The 27956-nt window shown below is 38.3% G+C and overlaps 1 protein-coding gene across 1 annotated transcript in view; it reads right to left on the reverse strand.

Annotated features, from left to right (window-relative positions):
* Nucleotides 1–27133, reverse strand: part of LOC306863758 (FRAS1-related extracellular matrix protein 2-like) — a gene marked incomplete at both ends in the record, with an annotated part of 72497 nt that extends 45364 nt beyond the window's left edge. The window contains 4 exons of the mRNA XM_079407299.1: nucleotides 4667–4897; nucleotides 10408–10554; nucleotides 19831–19920; nucleotides 22129–27133. Of these exons, the coding sequence (XP_079263425.1) occupies nucleotides 4667–4897; nucleotides 10408–10554; nucleotides 19831–19920; nucleotides 22129–27133 (5473 nt within the window). The remainder of the gene's footprint in view (nucleotides 1–4666; nucleotides 4898–10407; nucleotides 10555–19830; nucleotides 19921–22128) is intronic.
* Between the last annotated feature and the right edge of the window lie 823 nt (nucleotides 27134–27956).

A 27956-nucleotide genomic window follows, 5' to 3' on the forward strand; every position in this document is an offset into this window, starting at 1 on the left:
ACAGTCAAGCATGGTGGTGGGAGTGTCATGGTCGTCTGGGGCTGCATGAGTGCTGCCGGCACTGTGGAGCTACAGTTCATTGAGGGAACCGTGAATGCCAACATGTACTGTGACATACTGAAGCAGAGACTGGGCCGCAGGGCAGTATTCCAACATGATAACAACCCCAAACACACCTCCAAGACGACCACTGCCTTGCTAAAGAAGCTGAGGGTAAAGGTGATGGACTGGCCAAGCATGTCTCCAGACCTAAACCCTATCGAGCATCTGTGGGGCATCCTCAAACGGAAGGTGGAGGAGCACAAGGTCTCTAACATCCACCAGCTCCATGATGTCGTCATGGAGGAGTAGAAGAGGACTCCAGTGGCAACCTGTGACGCTCTGGTGAACTCCATGCCCAAGAGGGTTAAGGCAGTGCTGGAAAATAATGGTGGCCACACAAAATATTGACACTTTGGGTCCAATTTGGACATTTTCCAGGGGTGTAGTCACTTTTGTGGCCAGCGATTTAGACATTAATGGCTGTGTGTTGAGTTATTTTGTATATTGTAACAAAGTGTCATTTCTTCAGTGTTGTCACATGAAAAGATATAATAAAATATTTACAAAAATGTGAGTGGTGTACTCACTTCTGTGAGATACTGTATACATCCATCCATATATTTATATCATCCATTCATCCATCCATGCATCTATCCTTCTTCCATATTATCCATCTATATCATCGATCCATCTATCTATATCCATCCATTCATCTATCTATCGATATATCATCCATCTATATCCATTCATTCATCTATCTATCCAGCCATCTATATTATCCATCCATATCCAGTCATTAAATCCATCCGTCTATATCATTCATCCACATCCATGCATCAATCCATATCCATTCATTCATCCACACCCATCTATATCATCCATATCTATCTATCCACGCATCCATCCATATCATCCATTCATCTAAATCCAGCCATCCATCTATATTATTTATCTACATCGAAGCATCCGTCCATCTGCAATTCATTTATTCTTGTTTTAAAGCATAAATCTAGTTTAAATTTAGTGTGGTTTCTGCTTAAAATAAGAAAAAAATTAATTGTTTATTCATTTATTCAATATATATTACTCAATATATATTACTTGAAAAACCTAAATGGCCTACAGTTTTGCTTTCCAAGCATTTCTTTAGTAACATTAGAGTATCTTTGCAGTGTAGATTTTTGGTCCTTTTCAATTCACAATCTTTAAAATTATTTATTTCAGTGATCAATCAGGGAAAGGTATAGCATAGTATAGTAAGATTCCTCAAATCTTACCCTGGAGGTCCAATCTGCTGCAGAGTTTAGCTCCAACCCTGATCAAACTCACCTACCTGTGATTTTCTAATGATATTGAAGACTCTGATTAGCATGCTCAGGTGTGTTTGATTAGGGTTAGAGCTAAACTCTGCAGGAATGCTCCAGATTTGAGGATCCCTGGTATAGCAATTTAAACCGTCATTAAACCCATTTCCAACATAAGACATCAAACCAGAAAGCAAAGTCGAAGTAAGCATCTTTAAAATGCCTTTCCAGCCTCTCCTCTTCCTTTATTGCTCCTTACACTAATGAGCAGTGAAAGGTTCTGGCTGTAAAGGAGGAAGCTTGTCACATCGCAGCCGTCTCAGTCACAGATGTGACTCCAGATGCAGGCTTTTGTCTGAGCCCGCAGGTCGGTGTAAGCCATCATGTGTGAACGGCTCTGTGGCAACTGGGTCAGACAGGTCTCCGAAGGCCCCTGTCGGAAGAAAACCACCTCCCTCTCGCATTCAAATATTAATGCGCAAGGAGGGCGACCTCACACTGCCACACACACATAAACGCTAAAAGGATAATTAACCTGAAAGGAAAAAAACTGCACGTGGAGCAACAGGACGGCAGCATCCGACCAGCCCATCTCCCCTCCCTCTAGCTTTTAGAAAGAGCAGCCAGACTCCATCACGTTACGCCTCCCATGGGGCATCAACCTCAGCAAACCAACCCCACCGTTAGACTGATAATTAGCTCACTGGGGAAGCAGTGGAGTTTTCTTTCTTTTTTTCTAAGGAGAAATAACTTCTGCAAAGATAGCGAGGCTTAAGTAACATTCAGATGGAAACTACCACAGCGTTTGGGATTATAGATGAAAATTTTAATTATCCAGGGACCCCGAGGAGGCGATAAAGACAAAAACACACAGAATAAAACAACGTAAGCCTCCGGTTATTCGTGCTGCACATCTAAATACGCCGGTAATTGTGAGAATATGAGATGATGTCTTGATGATGAACAGGCAAATGATTCCGTCACGGCTCTCAGCGAGAAAACCCAAAACAGACAGTGTGCGACAAACGCGGTTTGATCAACAGACTGGCAAAGCTGTATTTTGTAATGAGAGCTGCTCGGAAAGGGTTTTTGATGACAGGTTTACGCGCAGCTGTCTCATTACGGCTTTCTGATGCCTCTCTGTTTGGGTTCTCGCAGATAAAAGTGTGACCCCCCCCCTTCAAAATGACCCCTCAAAACTTGTGCGACTAACTTTCATATGCAAACGATTTAATTACAGAGTGAGCCGGCACAGACGTGTCAAACCTTTCTCAAACGCTGGTCGACAATTTACATTTATCAACGAGACGCTTTCAAAACAAGACATAGAACTGTGCGCAGAATTCCAGATGAAAAGACGGGCCACTGAAACGCAGGGGTGGGCTGTACGCTGGAAGCTCACAGGTAGGAAGTAGGAAGAGATATAAAATGCTATGATAATTGAGGCCTACTGAAAGAGAGAAAAAGGCATCTGCAGGATAGAGATAAGGCTTGTGTTTTTATCTGCAACACTGAAAATTTTAGAAAATAAAATAGCCTGGGATGTTTTTTAGCAGCTTTGTGTTTTTGCTCTCTTGAACATCCTGCCTGCTTCACCAGATGTAATGGGGGTTTAGTATATTGAGCGGCTGAAGCGGAGATGTTTGGATATTTTTGAAGAATTAAATGGGTCTGAAAAAGGACTCTGATCTAATATAATCTTTACATAAGTATGTGTTCAAAAAGCCAATGTGCATTAGATAAAACATATGATGAACACCACTGTTCGGAATCTTGGGGTTGGGATAATTTTTACAATGAGTTTCATACAAGTCTGTGACTGATGTTTGTCTTTAGTGAACATTAAGGACATTTATACTAAAAGTTTGATTCTCTTGATTCTTTTAGTCCAGGACAAAAAAGAAAATGATATGTTTAGTCCTGGTTCACTTAGCATTTACACTGTCACTTTCAACACTGAAGCTAAAGATAGAAAACAAAAGACATTAGTAAACGGTAACAACCTAACTGGACAGCTTTTACAACTTAACCAAACACCCAAAACAATGCTTTGTTAAATGCATTTGTTGTATGTGTTTACGTGAAAAAGTTTTTTTTTCCTCCATTTCTTTCACTGATGGAGTTTGGGTTCCTTGCCATTGTCTCCTTTTGCTTTCTTAGATGGGGACACTAGATATTTGGCAATTTTATTGTCATGACTGCACAGACAATAGAAGTTGAATACTGAACTGCACAGAGTCGGATGATGGCATCACCGTTTTCTCCAGAGATGCTTTATAGATTTTTTCAGAGCTGTTTTACAGCAGAGTTGAATTGTTTGTTGTCATTTATTCACTATGTAGGGGTGAAAATATTCCCCTAAGAACTGGGACACCACTACTATACCGTCACACTTCATAATACGTCATCAAGCTCCTATAATAAACACACCTATACTGGTGTGCATTAGAGCCTTTAATTACCATTCTGTATTAATGTGCTGCTGACTGACACACACAAACACACATCGGAGATCGCACAGCTCACATATCCAAGAGCAGAGAAACTTGTCAATGCTGCCCCACAACTTTTATTAATAAGTTGAAATACTAAATCGCTACATTATATTTTCCAGCAACGGGAGGATAAAATCGCTGTTTTTGAAGTAAACTCACTCACTGTATTGAGAGATGCACAGATGCGCATACACGCAACTTTCATCTCTCTCTCGATTTGGCAATATTTGAGAAAATTGTTTAGCGATTTCTAATTATTGGGGGGACCAACCCCCCTCAATGTCAATGGTGGTAATCGCCCTGATCAGACATGAAAATATGTTGTGGCACTATCATGCAGTCTGTAATGATATGACGTTAGCAAACTTTAATGATGTTTTGCAAACATTTCTTTGAATAACATGACCGTAAATATGAACTCACGATTGAATGCAACAAACCAACGATTACTTTTCATTAAAATCTTTATTAATGCCAATAATGCTTACATTTATGTGTCTTTTTGGTCGCTAGGGCAGCCATGTTGTCGCTGTAGCCGGTTTATGCTTAGAAAATTCATACCCCTTTGTTTGAAGTGAGGTCCCGAAAAATCTTCGTTTGAAGGCTATCTGGCCCTTCGCCCTACCCCTCCAACCAAAAGAGAATCGAGACACCCCTACCCCTTCACGTGAAAGGGGTAGAAATGAGATTGAGCCTAACAGAGAACAGTAAACTCACCACAGTTTATTTTAATCAAACCAAACCAGTCAAGTGTAAATGCCTTAAGAATTTGTTCATTGTTGCATGCTTATCATAAAATGTTTGGTTAACTTCTGTTGGACTTACCATCATCTGGATCCACAATCTCAACTGTGGCTATTGCTGGTGACTCCAAAACAGCCATCACTGGCTCAGTCAGGATAATCTGGAACGTCTCGGATTGCTCGTATTTTCCATCAGAGAGAAGCCTCACTCTCCATGTGGCTGTGGTCTGCCCAGGGTTAAACTGCACCTGCTTCTGCGATTTTCCCAGGAAATCCTTCTCCTTCTCGGCACTGCCATCCAAAGTACCAATCCCTTAAAATAGCACAATATAACAATTTTAAAAAGTTTCCTGACTTCATATCTCCAGCCTCCAGATGTGTCACAACCCATGACTTTGAGAACGATCTACTCAAAGAAGCTTATTATGAAATTTATGAGCAGGGATTAGCTAAATCTGCATTTTCCAGATTTATAAAGATCGAGCACAACAGCACAGACGACTACGCACTATCGATGCCATACAAAAAGAGATGCACTTTGTATAGAAGAAAAAAAGGCCCAGGGCAGTAGGTGTCTGATACAGATGCTAGGATGTAGCAACAAAATCAAGGGACATTTTGAACTAAAGTGCAGCATGTAGACTCAACTTCCTCTCTACTGTAACACTGGTGTGAAGCTGTGATGGGATTCCCACACAGTGGGAAAACCTGCAGTGAACCTGCCCGGAAGCGTTTGATCTCTGATACATCAAGCAGAGACACTGTCAGGGATCCGTCTGCCAGAACCTCCCAAACAGATGTGAGGAATTAAATCACCTCAGTATTTCAGATCAATGCTGGATGATCGCTGAGCTTCAATCCATAACATTTAAGCTACTACATGACAGGAAAAGCAAAATTGTAGAAAAAGACTGCAGATAGAGATTTAATTATAAATATAGATTTTTTATACTGACCCACTAGAAACATTACAAGCATCAAAAATGTACATAAAATTACACATAATACAGACCATTCAGGTTTCAGATATCTCAAGCAGTCAAAGGCTGTTTTCCTCCAGCTAGTAGTGTTACATACAAAAAAAATTAATTGTCTCCAAGATGTTTCAAGAGACCTACCTGCAAAGCTAGATAAAAAACTATGCGCAAGTGTACCTAGGGCAAAAGCCGCTTTAAATGCAAAGTATGGGCACACCAAATGTTGATTTAATTTAGTTTTATAAAATAATTTTATATATACCGATTTACTCAATGTGTAATGTTATATTTTTTTAAACAAATTAAGATTTTCAGAATTTTTACAACTCTTTTGCTTTAGACCATTAAAATAAAATGTTAAGGTTACCAGTGCATCTTTCTGAAACAAAATGCTGTGATTAATGTATAGTTTATTTATAGTTATTTTCAAATCTTCAATGTACTGTCATTATAAAAGAACTATATTGTTGTTTATTTATTTCTAACAAATAAGTTCTTGTTAAAAACTAACCAAAATTTAAAATTACATATCGGTATCTGCATTGGCCAAAATGAGTTGAAAATTAGCGGCATACCGGATAATCGGCAAAAAAATTATAATATTGTACATTCCTAATTTCCAATATCTGGGCAATAATTAAGAATTTTCAATCAACATAAAATGTTACGAAACTGCCTGGAAGAGGACGTGTGTCTATATCGTCCTAATGCACAGTGAGAAGGAGAGTTTGAGTGGCTAAAGACTCTCTAAGGACCACAGCTGGAGAATTGTAGAAAATAGTTGAGTCTCGGGGTAAGAAAACCTTAAAAACAATTGTCAAACAGCACCTACATCACCACGTGTTGTTTGGGAGGGTTTCAAGAAAAACTCCAGCATATTCAGGACTGGCTTCTATGGTCAGATGAAACAAAAAAAAAAGAGAGATTTTTTAGCAGCAAACACTCAAGATAGGTTTGCTGAACACAGGAATGAAAAGTACCCCATGTGTGCAATGAAATATACTGCTGTATTTTTGATGTCGTGGGCCTATATTTCTGCTGGAGGTCCTGGACATCTTGTTTTATTAAATCACATTTTTATTTGTTTTAAATGTACCTTAAATTAATACTTTAAGTTTTTATACTCTATAATCAACATGGGCATGGACAAATATGGATGCTTTATGCAAATGTATGTTTATTATTATCGAAACCATAATCAACATAGAGCATGAAGACAAGACATGATTCAAAGGTCATAGATGTTTTTTAAAGAACTTGTTCATGTCTGTCCCATTACTTCTCTTTCTTTGCGCTGAGCAATTCACTTACACTAACCGGTTTACATTTTCACACCACTTCTTCTGAACATGCAAAATGCACATTTATTATTTATTATTATTATTATTATTATTATTATTATATTTGTTTGCCTCTCTGTGCCCACATACTGTAATTTCATGCAGCTAAATTCTCAATAAAACAGTTTTCATTGATATATTTGACCTTTTCTGTTGTCAGACAACGGAATGAATATGAAATAGTGATTGAAACGCGACCCGTTAAGACTACATAAGCAGCACTCCCTTCCAACAGGCCCGGCGCCGGGGGGCATTGCCCCCTCAGAAAGAATTTGTGCCCCCTCAGATTTCTTAACGAACTTATTTAAACCGTTAATGGATAATTATTTGAAGGAGCATGGGCGCACCGTCTGCAGAGCGCATACAATTCTGTTCGATTTGAGCAGATCAATCAGCATCTGACTTGAAGCAGTATAGCCTATCAAAGTAGGCTACAGCAAGAGCGATTCGCGAGCAAACGTGGGTTACGGTCATCGCAGTTTCTCCAGCGCGGCTGGCTGCACGATCTCTGATGATGACAGCTAATTCACAATTTACCAGACTCACTCACTGTATTTCATCCCGTGCTTTAATAGGGTTACAAACTCTTTTCATGTTATATTAATGCTATAGCGTATTGTGTCATGTTTATTGAAATTACCCCCACCCTCCATATATATATATATATAAATGTATATACACACACACATACATATACAAGAGGCTGTGCTGTATCGTGAATCACAGCTGAAGGGCGTTGTTAGGCACGACACGAAGCAAAGTATTTATTTACAGTACAGTACGGTCTTTATTGGTTACACTTTGTTAATGTGTCGTTGTTACAATGAAATTATACAGAGCAATATTTATTAACTACATGTACTTACTATATGGTTAGAGTTAGTATTAGGGTTCCTTGCATTGTAATTATGCATAATTAATTGTTATTATAACAGTAAGTACATGTAACATGTGACAAGGACACCTTAAAATAAAGTGTTAACCATTAATTTTGCAATAAAATTATGTAACACTGTTACATGTAACTAGTTACTCCCCAACACTGCACTTAAGGGGCCTTATTTGAAACCATCTTTAGTCTGCGAGACATTCCCTCATGTGGCCATTAAAGGTTATTTAGCTGTAGCTTTCAGCAGAATATAACTTCAGATAGAAGAAAACCCTTCACATGTTCCATCCAACCATGCATGTGGAAAAAACATCATCCAAGAAATCACAGTGCTCAGAAAGATAGAAATTGATTGAAAGATATAAGGTGAGTTCAATAAAAGAAAGGAGAGAGAGAGAGAGAGTTCACTTTCAATTCCATTTCTCTAACAACAGGGGGGCCGGTTTTTACCACAACAAGCGGCATAGGATGCCAGCCACAGTGAGTGAGACAAGAGGAAAATGAGAGAAAAGGGCCGAGGCATTTGGGCGTGAAAAAGTAGAACGCTATATGATGGGTGGGGGTAGATATGTTTGGCAGAGAGAGCTCCAGGCTCCAAAGAACACAGATGAAGCCTGGTCTCAAACACTCTTCACTGGTTGTGAGCATCACTATCACACTTTTGCTGTTACCGGAATGACTCATCTGAAAATGAAATTTTCTCTCACTAATGTTGTTTGAAACCCATGTGTGTTTTGTTTCTTCTGTTACAGTGATTTGAGGCAATCATTTTTGCTTGCCATTTCAAATGAATAGTGACAATTTTTCAAATTATATACTGTACACTACCGTTCAAAAGACTGGAGTTGATAAGACTCAAGTTTTTGAAAGAAGTCTCTTCTGCTCACCAAGGCTGCTTTATTTATTTTTTCATCAAAATACAAAACAGTAATATTGTGAAATATTATTACAAATTTAAATATCTTTGTTCTATTTGATATTTTAAAATGCAATTTATTCCTGTGATGGCAAAGTTTCATTTTCAACATCCATTAGTCTTCAGTGTCACATGATTATGCAGAAATCATTCTAATATGCCGATTTGCTGCTCAAGAAACATTTGTTATTATTATCAGTGCTAAAAACTGTTGTGTAGCATTTTTGTGGAAATAGAAAGTAAAAAACAGCATTTATTTCAAATAGAAAATGTTTAAAAAACACTTTAAAAAAATATCTTCATCACAAACTATTGAAATAGTGAATTATTAAATATTTGAGTACAAACAGTTCTATATGGAAGCCCACTTTCATATCAGATCAAAAAATTAAAAAAATTTGACTGCTGTAGTTACAGGTTTTAATGTTTAAATTATCAAAATTGCAGCTAAAATGAAGCCTATGGGGCCATTTGGAACAGAACATGTTTTTGCATTTAAAATCTCAAACGCATGTCAGTGAAATAAAAGAAAAAAAAACAGGTCTAGAGATCCATGCTTTTTTTGTGTTTTTTTTTTTTGTGGAAGCCCGTTTCTGCCACTGAATAAAAATAATTAAATAAAAAAAGGTAATTGCAACTTTTTAAAATCACATTCCTTTTTTTCCTTACAATTGCGAGTTTACATCTCACAATTCTGACTTTTTTGCTCAGAATTACATGATATTAACTTACAATTGCAAACTATAAAGTCAGAATTGCGAGATATAAACTCACAATTCGGAGATGTGAACTCGCAATTGCGAGAAAAAAGTCAATTGTGAGATAAAAAGTCAATTGTGAGATAAAAAGTCACAATTACCTTTTTTTGAATTTTTTATTCAGTGACAAAAATGGGCTTCCATAATTACTTGTAACTCAAGTGGAGCGCTTTAAGAATGTTTACATAGAAAAACAATGGAAAAGGACCCTATGAGTTTGCAACCTATCCACAGCAGGAACAGAGAAAAAAAAAAGCAGAAATGAGTGGAATGATTAAGGTCAGAAAGCAGAGGTCTAGATCACCCTACCGCCCCCTAGAGACAGGGAGCTTCATTAGTTTTTATTAACCTGCACTCTAGAACCTCATTATTTACACCCATATCCCGATTTTCATTCTCCCCTCCTTCATTTTCATCTCTCTTGTTGCCTTCTGCTCTCCACTTTTTCATTTTCTCTCTTTTTAACCTCAACATCCCTTCAAGCCAACACACACACCACAAATCCAAAGCATCATGAACAAAGCCCCTTGGTTTCATGAATACTGACCACATGTGGGGCTGAGCTGAGCTCAGTGCAGGGCAAGATAAGCAGGTGTACACTCAAAAAAAAGTGTTCAGACTGTTCTACGGATGCCAGAGAGAGAGAGCGAGAGCTTTCATCTCAGACACAAAGAAGCCAAAACCACTTAGAAAAACATCTCTAACAGCTTCCTGTTGATAAGCTTAAGTAATAACAGCTCTTACTGTGAACACAGGCGCTACTGAATGTTAATGATTCCCTGTTAACGTCTGTACTGGTGACTTCTCGACAAATTTACTCAATTCTGGATAACGGTTTGTTTTTCAGCAAAAAAATAGGTGGCGGCGAACGGAAAATGTATGAAATATAGTATTATGCTGGCAGAAAATCAAATAAAGAATGATCCAGTGATCTGATACTCACCAACAAAGGAAGTTTCACCCAGAAAACCTCTACGTCTGAGGATCACCTCGAGAACTTTGTCCTGCTCATCCACCACATAGATCGGTTTCTCCAGAGAAGTCCAAGCCCAGTTCAGACGAAACTGCTGGTTCTTCAGTTTGTTCCCTCCTGAAAACAACAATTAAACTATTTTCAGCATTGGAAAGCATAAATAGAGCACTGCAGGAACAATGTATTTTTGTAAGCCAAACCAGAGGTTCGCATCACCCTGCTTCCTTTGACAAAAACCCAACAGGAGTTGTCCACTGGCTTTTGGATTACTGCAGAAAATAAGTTCTGTGACCAACAAAAGTTTATGATTCTTACAAGTTTTTTACATCATGATAATCTTCACTAATGAACACAACTTTCATGAATTTTGAAGCCTCAATACAATCATCAGACGTAAAAAGCTAAATGTATAAACCAACTACACCATGACTTCAGCGTCACCACTGCCAACTCTTTCAGTCTTTATCTAAATGCGGCAAATTGGAAAGTCTGAGTTAGAATATTTTATAAGTATAAACACAATGAGGCTATAAAAGAGGACTATAGTGAGTAAATGAGCTTTTCTGTTTGGTGTCATGACTTTTAATGTCCCAGACAAACTCTGTAGTCCCATTTAGCCACTAGTTAACTTTAAAAAGAGGCATTACTTAAACATGAAAATATCTTGAGCTTGTGTTAACCACAGACCTCATTTCAGGCATTCAACCAAAAACTCATTAAAAAAACCCACGATGGAACCTGAAGCATAAAAATGCGATAGGTTACAGGATTCATTCCTGCAGCAATATTTGTTTAAATATTTTTAAATGATTACGGAGTGGAGATGTGTAAAACTTTAAGTCATTACAATTCTGCGGAGCTTTTCTGTGGAGTTCTGCATACACATGTTCCTGCTAATACATTATGAAAATGATCCTCATATAATTAACTCAGAAGGGATTAATTAGCGATCATTTACATCATAACATAATGTACACACCACCAGTTGTTTACTTAAGGGGTTTATGGTAAATAACTCTCTCATAATGCTACATATTACATGTAATTTCCCCATTTGGGAAAACCCACCTTATCAGGTTTTATAGCACAATTAACTATGCTACAAGGATCCAGAATTTAACATAAAATAAATGTTATATATATATATATATATATATATATATATATATATATATATATATATATATATATATATATATATAATGTGATTACCTACAGCATCTCTACACTTATGTGCTTCGACCCAGACTGCCTCAGCAGTCAGCACCTGTCTTTTACCCACACAAACTAAAAATAATGGTTTGTTTGTATAAAAGAATGTAGTTCAGTGCAGAACAGACATAATGAAATATTTATATCTTGTGCATGCTGACTTCACACTTCACATGCTTGGCTTCACAATTCTGGATGCATCTCACATTGAAATGGTATCATCCAAATGTTCCTCAATCACATCATCATTTTATACCATGATACTGAATGATTACCATGGTAATGATGATTGCCCCAACCAAACGAGCTTATAGAGATGCTTTCAAAGGCAGTCTACACCTCTAATAGATTAAACAATGAAAGAATATCCAAAAGAGCATGGACTTCATGCATTACGAAGCCTAGGATTAAATCTCTAGCAAAAGTCTATGTGAATGCATCATTTCGTGCACACATACCTATATACCAACTGCATCTCTAATCTATATTCACGACATGTATCGCAGTCTGCATGTGTATTGATAACCCACTTCACGTGCATGCAGAACATCAGAGACTAATTCCCAATTTCTCACCAAGCTAGACCATGTATATTCATGACTTTTCTACACTTGTTTCACTTGATTTCCTCAAGCTAACCTCGGGCTCCTAATATCTCACTTTCTAACCTTGCCTGAGATGTCAAGACTGGACAAAATTGACACGTTGCCAATGTCACTGTATTTCTAACTCGATATTAGCCTGGTTGCTAGGTGATAACCATTCGATAGATAATATGCAGCATATACAAATTCAGAATGAAGGCAAATAAACCATTTCACACGCTGAAGTGATTATATTTGACATTTCATGAAGATTAGCAGCATAAGCCACATGGTTCTTTAAATTATCATAGTGGTCCAAATAATTAGTAGTCCATCAGGACTTATCGACTCATATTTCGACTCCATTTATAGATGTGGATTGCAGATAAGAAATATGAAGTAAATAGAAATATACTTAAAATAAATATAAATTTATATAAATCAGAAATGCAACAGCCACATCTATATGTAAAAAAAGATACTAATAATCCCATATTAATAGTGGACAATATTTGATTTGATTTATGGTTTTATGTTTTATTATAGCTAAAAGCATTTCTCCAATCATTTCTGCAGTCAATGGCGGAGTATTAATGCAGTGCATTATCCAAGCAACAATGACACTTTTTCTTTGATCGTGTCATGTTCTATCAATTTAAGAAAGAAGTGAAAGATAGAGTGTGGTTTAAATGTCACCAAAATACATTTGCGAGTAAAGAAAAAGCTCTCAGCTCAAGGACTCCACTATTCTGTGTTCAGGGTGTTCATTCAGGTCAATGAGCCGAACAAACATAACACCATCAATTACCCCAAAGACAACAAAATCAAATGGATTTTTACATTTTCTAAAGAACTTGAGTGGTGTTTGCCCATGAAAAACATGCCACAGTGTATATTTGTATATTTAGCTAAAATGGATGTTAATAACAAAAGTAAATTAAGTAAAAAAAATAAATACAAAAAATGATAAAACAAAAAATAAAATGAAATATTAAGGTGTCATATCCTTGTCTCTAGCATAAATGAGTGTACTATTTGGGGGTTTTACATTTAAATTTATGCATTTAGCAGACGCTTTTATCCAAAGCGACTTACATTGCATTCAAGTTACAGTTTTTACATTTTATCAGCTCTTGCTTTCCCTGGGAAAAGAACCCATGACCTTGGCGTTGCTAGCACCATGTTCTACTATTTGAGCTACAGGAAAGTTTTGAGAAACGTTAACCAAGTATGCGAAATATTATTATTGATTCTTGCCTAAAAAAGGCGATCCAGTACAAAGGATCCAAATAAATGAGAAGAAAAGAGAAACAAGCTATTTAGTCATATAGGAAAGCATCACACATGAATTTAAAATTCAGTTGTATTTGTTCTGTTGTCAGGCTGAACAATAACATGCTCTTCATTAGCTTTGCCTCTGAAAAAACGTACTGACAGTTGCTTTGAAGCCCAGTGGATTTGTCCAAACCCTGATCCTGACAATCTCCATGAAGCTTCTCACACAAAAAGCCCCTAATGACTTTATTAAACAGAAACGTTTCAGAGCCCGATAGTTCAGACAGAGTTTCCTAGAAAGACATGACAACACAACAGCTGACATTCACTCAGAATAACTCATTAAAAGCTAATCAGTGTGTGGTGCACAAGAAGCTTTACTCTATCCAGAAACTTTGAAGAACTTCTTAACAGCATCTAAAAATAGAGCTCACAAATAATTCATCAGATACGCTCTCAATCCCCCTGAGTGACTGGATAAAGTCTGACAGAAGTCAAATGGAGATGACCCCTGAGGGTACTTACAAACTACTATGGTGATTCATGAGGGTCTTCTACTATGAGGGCTGGAAAATAAATCTGAATATGAGAATGAATGAGAAGGGTAGAGTATTATGTGCCATAAAGCACTTCTTTTTATTAATTCTATGCCAACAGCATCAACATCAACATACCCTCATGAGGCGCCACACTCCCAAAACTTAGTTAAACACAAGTCATAAATAAGTGCAACTTTGAGGCCTGTTTATCAAAACTATTATGCATGATGCACATACTCGTGTTTCTATATTGATTTCCAAGATGGATTACATGCACACACAAAGTCACCATATGTGTGATAACAGCTGTGTCAGTTTATGCCTAACCAAACAGTAGGTTTCCCTGAAAAAGCACTATTGATTCTAGATCAGAAACATCAAGAACAGAATACATCTAGTCATCAAGGCTATTTTTGGTTTTTCAAAGTGGGAAATGGGGACAGGTGCTTCTCAAAGAGCAGAAAATTAAGAAAAAAGGACATCACAACATAGCTATCATCTAAATTAATTACCAACACATGCACGTGGTTTGAGCGAAGAACAGCAGCTTGTTGTTCATTTCATGCTTCCTCCAGCCTCTCCTCGTCTAGCTCAATGGGTTCTTGGCTACAGCTACAAAGTCTTGGCTGTTTGCTTTATCGTTTTCTGGTTGGATTGAAAACGCTGAGCTAGTCTATCAGAACTTGGAAACATTCAACAAGGATATGCAGTCATGCAATAAAGAGTTCATAGCATCCAGGCTGCGCAGATTTAAACAAGAGGTCCACAACCTCACAAAACACAGGAAGTTATCTTCAACGAAGGTAACAACTTGCCTGGATGCCCTCAATTACTTTCTTCTGTGCCTCCGTCTTCACCAATGACCTGCATAACCTTACTTAGAAGAACTTTGTTGCAAGACCAGCAGATCCTTTAAATGTCAGCAGACTGATTGAAGATAGCAGTCATAAACATCTTATTGGTCCATCACCTGTCCACTCGATCAGTGGCACTTTGAAATGTTTAACCAGGAATACCTGCAGGTGTGGTCTTGTCACTGAAACAGTCAGCCATGCAGGTCTAAGGTTAATCCAGAAATCCACATCTGAACTGACCCTAAATACCTGCGCTACACTCTAAACCAAACAAAACATCCCACCTTTGGTTTAGTCTGAAGAGAAGAAGCTTTCAGGGGAAATTCAATGCTAGCTCTTGCTAATCCACAATCTTATGTCTAGCCAATAATGAGCAACAGAGCTACAAAAATGTTCTATTGCAATGTTATTTCTGGTTAATTTGACACGGGAGAACAAAATAAACAGCACAAGCACACGGTTATCTACAACCAAGCTAAGATTAGCATTGTTCTATATTGTTCCTACAGTGCCCAGGATCCTGTTCAACAAATCCCCTGTAAAAAAACCTTCACAATACAAGGTATACACTGGGGAAAACAGAGCCAGCAATGAGATTTTTTTTTAAGCCAGACACAACAGAGCTTTAGGAACAACCTAAAAGGTGGTGAACAGTCTGCGAAATTGCTTTCCAGGAAACAAAAATGGTTTATAATGGCATAAAATTGGCACCATTTTGGTTCCCAACCTGATGTCGCTGGTCAGGTCTGATGAAAATAAACCAAGACTTATTTTTAACAGTACATAGAAAAAAAATGTTTTTAAGTACATAATGGTGTTTTTGCTTTAGAATGAACACTGGTATAAGTTCACACCGACAAATGTTTAAAAAAAAATCCCTAAGTCCCACAGCAGAGATGCATCACGTAAAGCTTCCCTCTGATCTTTGTAGCCTCTGTGTGTCCCTGCAGTCGTTCCTGACATATTTCTATATCTGCCTCTGAGACATGACTGCAGTGAGAGGTGTAGAGGATTCACAATAAGTGCTACCCATCATGACCTTTTGCTAAAGAAGGGTAACTGATAAATCTGTCCTCTTTTACCCGTTAAGTTTGGGAGCGGCAAGTTGCAAAATGGTTCAAATGGAGAACTGCATTTATTAGTGTCAGTCAAAGGATGTTTCTGTGACTAAAAAAAGAGTTTCGATACAAGGTCTGTTCTCAAAAAAAAACTGCCTTCTAAGGCAGAATCCTAGCTGTTCTTGAACATCGTAAATATGTTGTGTACAAAAACAAATACATTACATCTCTAATGGTGTCTAAAAGCACTTCGGGCATACTCAGTGTCTGAATTTTTTCACTTATTTTAATTTACCCCTTTAAGTGCACTAATTGCTAATTGTTAGTGGGGTAGGGAATAGTGGATGAGGGTATAGGGTGCACTTAGGTATTAAAATACATAGCACAGACAAATATTATGTTTATTAATGTGTTTTGGTATTGAATGAAATGAAAATAAATGTATTAATTGCCTTGTTCACCTTTAATTTTTTTTTCATGGAGCTTGTTGCAGTGCATTATACTTTTTTCACAAGGGATACATGCTAAAAAAGTTTTTGTAAGGTATGTTAATACAGTAGTGACAACAGTTTGTCATGACAAAACAACTGGATATCATTTAGTTTCAATGAAAGCAGGTGCTTTATGTTATAAACCAACAGCCCAGCAACTCTCTGACCTCCATCAACTGAATCACTGTCTGTGTGAATAAGGCTTTAGGAGGCAGAATAAATGAAGTTTTCTACATTTTGGAACAGCTTTAACATCGGCAGTGTGCCTTTGATGCCTTACAATGTTGTCTCCAGAGGCAGCTTGCTAGGTTTTGGAACAGAGCAAACGAGTCAGAGGCAAAGATAAACAAAAATTAGATGATCTACGCCAAACTCTGATGGACAGTTTGCAGACTAAAACAAAGCTAGTATGCAGCCATTGCGGTACAAGAACAATTTGGCTAATTTATAAATTCAGAAAAAATACACAGAAATATCTTCAGAAGGTCACAATCTTGTTTGAACTCAAATAGTCCTCTAAACTGCATGCGGAAAACATGATAATAGATATTTGCATTGAAAAATAGCCTCATCATCATTATAGGGAATGCAGGGAAAGAACATTTTGGAAAACAAAACAATTAATTAAACCCCTCTGGAATACTACTTGTACTAAATACGTAAGTCGCAGTCTAACAGAGTGCATTAAATAAATGCAGCAGTTTAACACAAATTGGCTGTAAAATGGAGTTTATGATGTTAGCTGGGGTTGTCAGGCTCTTTGGACAAGCGCAAACTAAGATAGTCTAATTAGCTCAGCTTCTTCAGGCATAATGTGGCAAAGTGGTTGTAATCACTGAATTTCATGCTGAAGCTGTACATTACTGCACAAATGTGGGAAAAAAAGTGATCCTAGGAGAAAGCCTTGAGGCACCTCATGAAAAAACAGCTCAGCTGAGCCCTTTTGTGTTTGCACACTACATCTGTAAAATGAGATGAGAAAGATACAGATAGTCTCTTACTGCTTGAAGTCTTTCCAATAAAATAAATGCCTCCATAACCAATGGAGTAAGACTATCCACAGGAATGCAAAGAAACAAAACTGGTAATGACCCACTGGGCTCAGGGGTCAGACAACAACACAGCTGCATACCAATGAGTTCATACTCCTCAGTCTTTCCTGCCTGAATTGAGAGATGACTGACAGAGGGACAAACGCTCCCAAAGGGAGACAGAGGACGAGAAAAAAAGTGAAGGGAACAAATAGAAACAAACCAAAAACAATTCTAAAAACTGGTCCTGTCAACTGAATGTGTTAATTTTGTGATAAAAAAGTAAAATAAATATAAATATTTTTTTTTTTTTTTTTAAAACAGGAAATGTAATAAAGACAAAATTAATTAGGGTCATTCTGTGTCAACACCATATCTTTACAACTGAACGATACAGGATCTTGAAAATGAAGATTCCAATAGGATAGGATGTGAATAAGTATTAATGTATTGTATGTGTTTGTTGTTTTGTTTTTATGTTTACCTGCGATTATGATTACCTGCCAAGGGACCGCGGATGAAAACTAGCCATTGGCAAAATTCAGAGCAATGCATGAAATGGAAACATTTATGATTTAAATTGTACATGGTCCCTTTTCAAAAAAAGAAAAGTTTAAGAACTAGAATAGGAAATATTAAATATATCAGAATATGATTTTATGAGTCATAGGCACGCAAACTTTGGAAAGAGAATATTTAGTTGTTTTGGCAGCAGGAAACCAGATACATTTCTAATTTCAACATTATTTGTTCTTCAGACATTCCTCTTTAAAAGAAAAGAAGCATTAGCCTATATTTTTGCAAAGTGACCCATATTTTGTTTTTGACCACTGGAAATGTGTACAATTTAATGATTTACTCCCAATATCTCTGGAACTGAACAATATAGGGCCTTAAAAATGAAGATTCAAAAAGGAAAGTTTGTTAAGACCCTATATCCAAAAGGGCATTAAGATATATTTAATACTTCTTGAGTTACAGGCACATTTTTGAATGGTCACTATTGGCACACAATGTATCAACAGAAGTCAACAGATTTTACTAACAGACCTACCAATCTCTGTGTGAAAATAACATTATGATGTTGCCATCTTTCTGAAGCATGTTTAATCCCGTGTAATTTGGCTCTGAATCTCAGTTGAAAATTGCCATTTTGACGCCCCTCTACAAAACAGTGGATTACTCAGTAAATATTCATCCACGGCATTTAATCTTTCAGCTTTCACCACAAAACATGTTTATCTTTCTTCAGAAAAATATATTTGCAAAATCAAAAATTTGAGCCGGGGACCTCTGGTTGAGTTCACACGGAATGTCCCATTAGCATATTGTGCCTTAATTCAAAAAAAAAAAAAAAAAGGCAGCACAATCCTGCCTCTTGACTTGAAGGTGCTAAGAAGATTGTAATGGTTAGGTTGTTTCAAGTCACAACAGATTATTTCATGACAAAGCTGGTTATTTTAAGCATGAGAGAGACATAAAGCCCCAATACAGCAGTTGAACCAGCTGTTTTCCTATAGAGCTTGTATTTTCTCAACTCTTTCCAATGCCAGAGACCCTCTAATACTCAAAGTAATTGTAAGCCTGACAAGGGGTGTGTCTTATACTCATGGCTACGGGCTCTAATTATGTGTCATCTTGCCTCTAGCTTTATATACCAAACAGACCTTTGTCTTGCATGCATGCAGACCCTTCAATCCACAATGTCCATTTCTGAGCCACTAACACAGTCAATCCACATCCTGCAGTGTGTTTTGTAGTGTGCATATCACACATATTTGGCTTTCCAAACAAAACACAAATTATCACTAAATGCAACAAGGTCTTTAGCCGCAAGCTTTTCCAGCAACAGTGACTAGATCATCACATTCAACCTAATTTATACATGATTATCTATGATTCACCAGACTTAATCCTGCCTTGTTGAAATATGTTCTTAGGGTCATTCTAACCCACACTAACTCACTTTTAAGTTTTCTTTGATGTACTAAAAACTCATTTTAATTTTTATTTTTTTGCAGTAAAAGGTAGCACAGCATGTAATAAACTGCACACACTGACAGTTCACCTATGGAAAGAAAAGGCCTAATTAAATGCTACATATCTAAACATATCCTTCTCTGGTCTAAGGGTTCACAAATAATCATCTAAGTCTATTTCATATGCAATGACACCTAAAATCAGAGGAAATTATATCAATAATGCATTCAAATGATTTGTGCTGTATTGTTCCTCATGTTATATGGCTAAATGTGCTAATGAATAATTTTAAACGCACAATCAAACCATTAAAAGCCTGAAAAATGGGCACATTTCATTTTCTTGTAAAATTAATGCCATTTTCCTTACCATTGTCCTCCACGGTGAAACTAAAGACGTCACTGGTGGCATTAATCTCATCCTTCAGGATATAGCAGATCTTAAGATCATCTATGTCAGCTGAGGACACACAAACACAAAACTGTAACATTAAACTGCACAATGCAATTTATTATTCATTCAGAAGAAAATATATCTCAAAACAATCTATGACATTCTTTGTTTTTATGATGATCTACAAATCCTAGAGTAAAAACCCTCAGGATAAAATTGTTCTATAAACCGATCAACTTAAAAATATCTGCATTATAATCCAAAGAGCATGCTCGGTTTTGCAAAAAAAAAAAAAACGTGGATAAAAGGATTTTTAGGTTTTAATAATATCCAGGTGAGAATTTTCACAAAAGCAGCAGGGAGTGAGTCACAAAAAAATCAGTAAAACAGGTGACAAGCTGTTAGATAATGACAGGTGAGAACAAGAATTTTAAACACAGACCCAGACTTCCCTACATCTGGTCTGTCCCATCTCCCAAATTAGACCCCTTAACCACTTCTGCACTGATACACAGTGGTTAGGTTACGGTGTACCATGATCAACCTGGCTCTCTCTTCCCCTTGCTCTGACCCACTTCTTTAAATTATTGATATCAGAGGAAGAAGCCTCATAAAAATATAAACCTGTGATTCTTTATGCATGGATGAAACCGCTTTTCATATTGAAAAAAAAATGTCTTCTTTCATCGCCAGCACACACACTCTCTTCGTAAAATATTTAGCAAATGCCAAAGAGCAAGCGGTAGCAGAATATGGGGAAAGGGAAAAGTAAATAAAGAGAAGTGATTGTCCCTTCTGCTTCAATGCTCCTACTGATGAGGTCAAGTCAGGTTTGCTAGGTCTCTCCCTCTCTCTCTCTCTCTCTCTCTCTCTCTCGCTCTCACACTTCTGCCTCTTCCAATGTCTGGGACACATTTCAGACTAAGTTAGCCTGACATGGATTTCACATCTTCTCACTATGGCTCTCATGTTTGAAGGAGTGTATTTATGCTTTAGAAGCCATCACCCTGATTGGTCAGCAAACCAACAGAAAACACTTTCTTAAAATGATATACTATGAATCTATTTATATTAGATTAATAGTTATATTAAACATTTATAGCTTTGTTTAATGTAATGTCAAATTTTATATATTTTTAAAGACATTAATTTGTTTCTTGATGGTTTAGACAAAGATTATTATAAAAAAAGTCATATTGAAGGATCAGATTTTTACCATTTTGAAGGATCAGATTTTAACATTACTTTTCTAAACAACAAGAGAGATGAATACCTGTTCACAGATTTGCAAACTTCAAGATCTTTAATTTAAATTTAAGTTATATAGTTTAGCTATAGCTAGGGTGACCATATGTGCCATTTTTCCCGGACACATCCTGGCCAGGATTTCCATATTGCCTAAAATATCTAGGATTTGGCTCTGTTTGCGTGTGCAGACCGATAGGTGTATAACATCGGTTCCTTATGTTTTTGAAATGCTCTCAAGGTACTTTGAATCAAAGCAATATAGAAATCCTGTCCAGGACGCGTCCAGGAAAAATGGCACGTATGGTCTCCCTAGCTATAGCTGTAATGTATAATGTATAATTTCTCTTTTTAAAAAAACTAAACTTCAAGATATTGCAAGGAGTAAGTAAACTCATAAACAAATTACAAAACAAAGAATCCTGACATTGAGTATTTAAATAGCCAATTAAAGTATGAGTGTGTACCTGTTTATCTGAGCAGTGAAACATGAGTACAAACACATGCTGCTGGTACGACCCAGTCAAGATGCTCAAAAAAAACCAATGACTGCAAGTCTGTTTGTTATGGCTAACAGCGGAAAAATTACAACGCTTTACCACTAACTCTTTTTACAGTGTGGTTTGCCTGTAACTAGGAACTCCTTTCTCACTACAGGGACGTTAGAAGGCAAAAGTAGGAGAACTTAATAATTGAAAGGAGATGTGTGAACGCTCTAGTTGTCTCATCAAGAATTTAAGCCGAAGGCTAAAAGACAGACACAACTTACAGCTTGCGCTCTTGGCAAAGTGCCTGTTTTGTGATGGCACCTACATTATTTCAAGCATTAATAAGATCAGAGAACCTGTCCTGAACATGATGGGTACATACTGTAGCATTTCTTACAGAGAAAATTCTTACATGCGTATCTTCAAATGATGGTTCTACAGAGCATTACACTGCACAGTTCTAGCAAAACAAATGTAAAAAGTAATAAGATTTCACAGGAACCATTCATAGCTGATAAGAACATTTCTAATAATATATTACCTTGTGTGAAGATGTTGATTGAGTCATTCCCTCTGTCCAGGCTGATCAGGTAGCCATACTCTGGCTGTGTGGTGATGTGAAAAACCAGAGCCTCAGGGCTGCTGTCTCTGTCCAGTGCCTTCAGGACTTTGCTTGTGATCTGATAACCTAAGTGACCCGCGGACAAGACCTTTAAAGTCGGTGCACCTTTGTTAACCACAATCTGTGGCACACCGTTGTCCACTGACACAATGGTAATCTTCATGGTCTGAGGTCTTTGGGTCTCAAAAATGGTATCAGGGAAGACAAAAAAATCTGAATGGGTGCCATCAGTGACTGTAAAAGAAAAGCTGTCCTTGTCCAACTCTGTGCCATCATGCTTGTAGCTGATCATATTCTCATTCAGGTCTTCCTTTGTGAACGAAGTCACCTGTCGACTGTTGTTGAAGAGCAGTTTGCCATGAATGGGCAGCTGGGTGACTGTAAACTTGAGAAGGTGCTCAGCTGTGTCTTGGTCCTCAACGGTCAACTCAAAGGGCGTAATGAGTTTGGTCTGTCCCTCGGTCACTAGAAGGTCATGAATGGTCAGTACCGGCTTTTTATTGTCAACATCAACAATTGAAACACGGAACGTGCGGAACACAGGGTTGTAGCCATCGGTCGCCTCAAACTCAAAGCTGTCCATCTTGACTTCATCATCGGCAGTATGAATGTAGTAGATCTTGCTCCCGGCCAGCTGTAATTGGGTAAAGGACACAATAGGCATGCCTGGTGAATCTGTGCTTTCCAAATGCCCTCTCACTGGGGCTCTTGTGATGGTGAAGACTAAGTTCTCATCAGGGCTGTTGAGATCGCTAGTGCTGAGGAGGTTTGTTGTGAGTGTCACTTTACCACCTTCTTTAAGAGAAACCCCCTTGCTGATGACATCAGGAAACACCATGTCAATGCTGCCCACAGTAATATAGAAGTATCTGTCAATTAGAGGATTGATGCCATCTGTTACATCAAACTTTATAAGGTCTCGAATGCCTTCCTTTCCATTGTGAGTGTAAAAAATGAGACCCTTGTTCACCTCGTTTTGCGTAAAGTTCATGCCAATTGTTATATTCTCTAGAGACCCAGCAGATCTTTTCCCCACATATCCGGCTGATTTTCTCTGAAGGAAGCCCTGACCGAGGCCATAGCTAATGATGAAAGTAAGAGACTCGTCATCTGAGTCTAGATCAGTAGCTTTTAGTACTTTACCATTTATTTCTTTTGTCTCACCAATCTCGATTTCGAGCCCATCGTTAATGGCAAGCCTTGGTGTTTCATCATCCACAGGGATAATCATGATCATGATGGTGGCCTCAGCTGAATGTTTCCCATCAGTAAGAAGAATGTCAAACTTGTCTTCAGTGGTTTCAGAATCATCATGTTCATAAATTATGCTAGAGGCCTCCTTGATTTGTTCCACAGTGAAATTTGCAATTGGGACAGAGCCACTAGCAAACTGATTGAGGATGAAGCCATGATTTGGGGGTTTGGTGATGATAAATGTCAACTCTTCTGCAGGAACATCAGCATCGACTCCATTCAAGAGTGGTGTGTCAATGATAACATTCATGCCCTCCATTACAACAAACTCTCGCATAAAGATCTCTGGTGTTTCATCACTGGTGGGAATAATTATAATTGGAAAGAACTGTCTCTCTGAGAAATTCACACCATCTGAACATCTAAACGTGAACCTGTCCTCCACTGGCTCGACTCCTTTATGTATGCTTTGGACATAGTGAATATGACCTTCATTCACATCTCTGATGGTAAAAGCACTTACTGCCATTCCCAACCTTGATTTTTCAGAGCCTGGTGCTGGAGAGATGTTCTCCACGTATCCTGATGTGGGCTGAACAATGATGGTGCACAGGATGTCCTCAATTAGTGTGTCTGCATCCTCAACCCTAATATGATGCCTACCAATTGTGTTTTTATCCCCCTCAAAGACGGTAAAGGTAGGGCCAACTGTGACCACTGGAGTCTGGTTATCTACAGGCAGAACGGTGACATGAAAACGGACTCCATTTACTCGGTTACCCCCTACAGTCCACTCATCAGACATGTCAGAGAGGGTCAGGTTGAAAAAGTCTTCTATCGAAGTGAGACCAATCTCACCGCTGGTGTGAGCATACACAACCAGACCACTGATGATATCGGCTTGGGTGAATCTGCTTGAGGAAACTCCACTCACCAGAATTTCTCCAAACTTAGGGGCTTCTTCCACAATGAACGTCAACCTCAGATCATCAGTGTCCTCATCTTTTCCCTGGATAACACTGGTGGTAATTTCTGTGGCACCATTTTCCAGCACATCCAAGCGAGAGCCAAAGGCGCCCTTTATGAGGCTGAGAGTTGGTGTCTCATCATCAATAAGCTTTACCGCAACCTTCACAGTGACTGTTACAACATGAACACCATCACTAACATCTAATTTAAAAGAGTCACTTGTTGTTTCATCCCCATTGTGGATATATGACACTTTGCCATCAGAGATATCCATCAAATTGAAACTACTTCCTTTTTTTAAGTCAGTAAACGTATGCTGAACATGGCCGTGCTGTGGAGTTTGACTTAACGTAAATGAAATTTGCTTACTGTCAGTGTCAAGGTCATTTGCGTCGAGTTCAGCAGTCGTGATGACATGCACCCCTCTCTCAAGGACTGTGAATCCAGTGTTCGTTATCTGTGGGGGTTTGTTGTTCACAGGCTGCAGGAAAACTTTAAAAACTCCATTAGCACCGTTTCCAGCAGTGTCCTCTACTGTGAAATGGAACTGCACCACATGAGGTGTGATGCCAAGCTCAAGGTCTGGTGGGCTGTAGGAAATCTTATGATGGTTAATTTGCGCTTGGGTAAATTCTGTTACGTCAGTATCGGGGCTGTCAGTCAAAACAATAGACCCAAATTTAATGGGATTATTCTCATCTGTGTCAGTTGGCGGTTGAGTTATTGTATACTTCAGGTCACGGTCTTCAGAGTCCAAGTCAGTGTAACGAAGAACATTCTTGTTGAAATGAGTCAGCTGGTACTCATGTACTGTTATCTGCAAAGTAGTACCTGGGAACAGCACGGGTGGAATATCATCAATAGGTAAAATTTTAATAATGAATGAATTCTCACCAGATTGGTTGGGAGGATCAGCATCATCTAGTACTCTAAAAACGAACTGATCAGTAACCGTCTCTGTGATGTGAGGACCTATGTGCCTGTAGAAGAGATTTTCATCTGTAATATCTTTCTGGAGCCACTGTGTCACTACTTTCTCATACACACTATCCTCTGCATTAAATTTCCAGGACGATGGGTCCTCGGGTGCTTCAGATTGCCTCACCACGACCTCGCCAATAGCAGAAAATGGAGGCTCGATTGTAAATTTAATGGTGGAATCTTCAGAGTCGATGTCTGCTGCACTGAGCATGAGCTGTGAGATGGGCACCATCTGATTTTTTAATAAATTCAGCCCAGTGTTTGCATTTATGATGGGTGGCTCATCATCTGTGGGTACAATGGTGATGGGGAACAAAAACTCAACTTCATTCTTGCCATCTGACATTCTGAATATTATATTATCACTGTATGTGTCACTGCCATCATGCTGGTATACCACAATGCCGACCTCCAGATCAGCAGGCGTAAAATACTTCCTGTTGGTGCCCAGAACAGTTAAGTGACCGTGACGCAGTCCATCAACCACCGTTATCCTCACACTGTCCAGGTTGTCTTCATCACTTATTTCTAAATTGTTCTGAGTAAACAAAGACCTAGACTGGCCTTCATATAAAAGCTGGCCGGTATTCTTAGTGACTACTGGCGCTAATGTATTCATGGGCTTCACAACAATCATGAAAGCAAAAGGATCTGAAATGCCACCATCTGTGTCTATGACCTCAAACTCTATTTGAAAGATCCTCTCGGTATCGGAGTCCAAAGAGGGAGGTTTGTATGCTACTTTCAGATCTTTGAGATCCCTTTGATAAAAGGATGTGATAGGTAAATTCCTATCATCTGTACTCACAATATAGCCCTCCTCAAAGGACAGAGGAGAAGTGATGTTGAAAATAAGATCATCAGGATTGGATTCTGTATCCTCCGCAGCCAACATATCAGGAGTTAAAGCCGTCATAACAAACTGATCAACTTCCATCATCATCATAGCCACAAAACTCGGTCTGGGGGGAGTGTTTTCTTCACCCTCTTTTATCCGAATCATCACATGGAAAAACTCTTGTTTCAGTAAATTATTTTCTTTGCTCCGTAGCTCCACAACCAGTGGGATGTAATCCTTATTAGGGGACTTGTGGGTAGATGTGTGCTCATAGCGGATATCTGATTTAAGAAACAGGTCACAATCCATCATTTTTTCCAGTTTGCTCTCATCAACATCAACAACTTTACCATATCTAGGAAGCGCACTGCTGGCAGCCAGTGATGTTACCTCACATTGTTCCCTGTCTTTATCATAGGTAAAGTCTAAAACCTTTCTGCCGATTGGATTACTAGTACCACGCAGTTTATCAACAATAAGAGGCATGTTCTTAGTAACAATCTCCAACTGTGTGAAAACAACCTCAACCTCTAGCATAAAGGGGATGATGATAGTTTCAGTCTGAGTGTCATACCCGAGTTGCAGCTTCACCCTGTCACTCGCAGGGCTCCTAGAACCGAAATGAGAGTATCTCACATCGTTAGGACCAAATTCACACGGGAACTTTTTAGGAGACACATGTCCCGGTCTCTGAGACAGCGGGTCATTATCCAGAACAGTAATACTGCACCTGTCTCCAGGCTGAACTTCAATGACCAAGTCGTTGATCGGATCGATGTAAACAGATCTCCCGAAAGGCACGTGTATGCCGTTGTTTGCCACCAGTATCGAGTCCTCGGAGAGTTCTGGCGTGTACGCGTACGACAATCCGTGCGTTTCAACTCCTCGCGCTGAACTACCTGTCAATGAAAGCAAGAGAATGAGAAATCTATGAAGTTCCATGCTGAACGCGCAGGGTACACAGCCACAGGAGGTTCTTGGGCAAATTAAATATCCAAATGGAGCACGATGGGGTTTTCTGCTCTTATGCTTTGCATCCAAGAGGGAAGAGGAGCCAAATAAAGAAAGTTGAAAAATCCCACACACGCGCCAGGATGCTCGCGCGGCATTCCCACAGTCTCAGCGCGAGCTCAATTTTAACTTGTGCTTGGATGGCAGCAGGAGGACACGCCCACAGGCTCATTCTATTGGACGGAGACTTGTATTCCCACGTTCGCAGGTGATGTTCTCAGAGGTCTTCTTTAGTAACTCTCTACATTTCTTACATTTAAACAATCATATAATTTTTTTGTATGTTCTCATTAAAGGCATCTTTTCATTTTATTAAACAAAAAACTATTTAAGTTGTAAATGTCTCTTTCCCCTTGGATATCCATTATTTAGTTATTTATTCATTCCTGTTTTATAATGCATTTGAATTTAAACTTGTATTTATTCCTATATTAAATTAATGTATTGCTATTTTGAAACATCAAAATAACGGCATACAGTTTTCCTGTGTAGCACAAATGGCAATGCTAGTATTAGAAATACCAAGGTGATGGGTTCGATTCAGGGAATGCAAGAAGTGATAATACTGTATGTGACCCTTTAATGCAATGTAAGTTGCTTTGGACATTAAAAAAATTGAGCAAGGTGAATAACATTTACCCTATATCAGATAAAGATGATGAGTTAATGCCAGAGTTTTTATTCTAAGATTCTTGACCTCCCTCAGGGACCCTTTTTAATATTTTACTTAGAAATTAGGCCCACTCACTCACTG

The sequence above is a fragment of the Barbus barbus genome, assembly GCF_936440315.1.
Source record: "Barbus barbus genome assembly, chromosome: 45".
Lineage (NCBI taxonomy): Eukaryota > Metazoa > Chordata > Actinopteri > Cypriniformes > Cyprinidae > Barbus > Barbus barbus.